Source organism: Empidonax traillii, unplaced genomic scaffold (assembly GCF_003031625.1).
Source record: "Empidonax traillii isolate 1590-97213 ecotype Southwest subspecies unplaced genomic scaffold, ASM303162v1 scaffold192:size804837, whole genome shotgun sequence".
Lineage (NCBI taxonomy): Eukaryota > Metazoa > Chordata > Aves > Passeriformes > Tyrannidae > Empidonax > Empidonax traillii.
The window spans coordinates 785,722-787,161 of NW_020955385.1; the positions used below are offsets into that span (position 1 = coordinate 785,722).

General features: G+C 54.3%; 1 protein-coding gene across 1 annotated transcript in view; it reads left to right on the forward strand.

Moving 5' to 3' along the window:
- Positions 1 to 1,434, forward strand: part of OSCP1 (organic solute carrier partner 1) — an 8,994-nt gene extending 7,560 nt beyond the window's left edge. The window contains exons 4-7 of the mRNA XM_027886679.1: positions 25 to 124; positions 579 to 718; positions 999 to 1,062; positions 1,311 to 1,434. Coding sequence (XP_027742480.1) covers positions 25 to 124; positions 579 to 718; positions 999 to 1,062; positions 1,311 to 1,427 — 421 coding nt within the window. The 3' untranslated portion in view covers positions 1,428 to 1,434. The remainder of the gene's footprint in view (positions 1 to 24; positions 125 to 578; positions 719 to 998; positions 1,063 to 1,310) is intronic.
- Positions 1,435 to 1,440: the final 6 nt, after the last annotated feature.

Genomic DNA, 1,440 nt, shown 5'->3' on the forward strand with positions numbered 1-1,440 from the left:
TCCAGTTCCTGTCCCTCACCCCAGTAACTTCTTCCCTGTGTGTTGTCCCTCCAGGTACAGTGTGAGTCGGCCAGTGGAGACACACGTGGCAGGATCATCCAAAAACTTGGCATCCCATGCAAAGGTCAGTGTTGTCACGGTCCTGTCACTGGTTGAACTGGCCAACTTCTCTGGGATACCTTCAAGGAAGCTCCTCTGCTGTCCTCAGAGCCTCATCCAGTCCTTCCTGCTCCTTTTGGAGCCAGGGGAAGGGCACGTTTTCCCAAACAATCCACAGGCTTATGCAAGGATGTGCTTGCTTCTCTTTTAATCTCCTTAGAAAACAAAGCTGGATTTACAGATTTCTCAGCTGTTCAATTTAGCTGGAAAATTACCTTGTCCTGGGACTGTAAATTCAAGCAGCCACTTCCAGTATGAATCTGGTGGTTACTGGTTGTCTGCACAGCCTGTCCCAGGAACAACACAGGAGTGTGTTTACCTCCCTCTGAAGGACATTTATGGAATATCAGAGAACAAGACTCCTTGCAGGCCCCATCTCCCTGGTAACTGCCCAGTGGGCTCGTTGATGTTTCCTGCAGGAGAACACAGTGCCCAACCCTCTTGCCAAGGAGGAGCTGAACTTCCTGGCCCGGCTGCTGGGGGGTTTGGACATCCAGAAACCTGCTGGTGGCGAGACGGGCTTTCGGCTGAATTTGTTCACGACCGACGAGGAGGAGGAGTATGTTCTTGTCCTGCTTGGTTTGGGGTCTGGGGGCCATGTGGGGAGCCCTCCACAGCTTTAGGGACAGACCAGCAGGGTTTAGCCCTCTGTTGCCATGCTCCAGGAGTCTCCTGAGCCCTGCTGGCAGTGCCACTTAGCTCCAAGCCCTGTCCAACCTGGCCCTGTAGGCTTCCTCTGGGCATCCTGTGGGCCTACAGGAGCCTCATGAAACCTGGTTTTTGTCATTGCCTTGTATGTCTTCCTGGGATTAACCCCCCTTTTCATGTTTTCCGTCCAGACACGCTGCACAGACCCGACCAGAGGACTTGTCCTACAAGGTCATCAACATTGAAGCCACACAGGTACGTTCCGTGTCTCCCACGGCTGGTTCTCACCGCTCCTGCCTTGCCAAATTTCACCCAGATCAGTGACTTACAAGTACATTTTCTCCCATTTCACTGAAGTAACGTTAAGTAAGTTACTCTGAGTAATTGATGGCCGATTTTCTGCCCGGCTGGTGGAACTGGTGATTATTTACTAAGAGAACTCGAATCCTGGCAAACGTCAGGGCAGGTTGGTGGGGGCTGAGCACAGTGTGTATGTCCTGCAGGAGCCGGCCCGGCGGGAGGAGCTGTCCCGCATCCTGGGAGAGATGGAGGTGGCGGAGCCGCGCCCGGACAGCGCCGGGAAGGGCGAGGACCTGCTGGCCCTGATGGACGAGCTGTGACCGGGACACACCG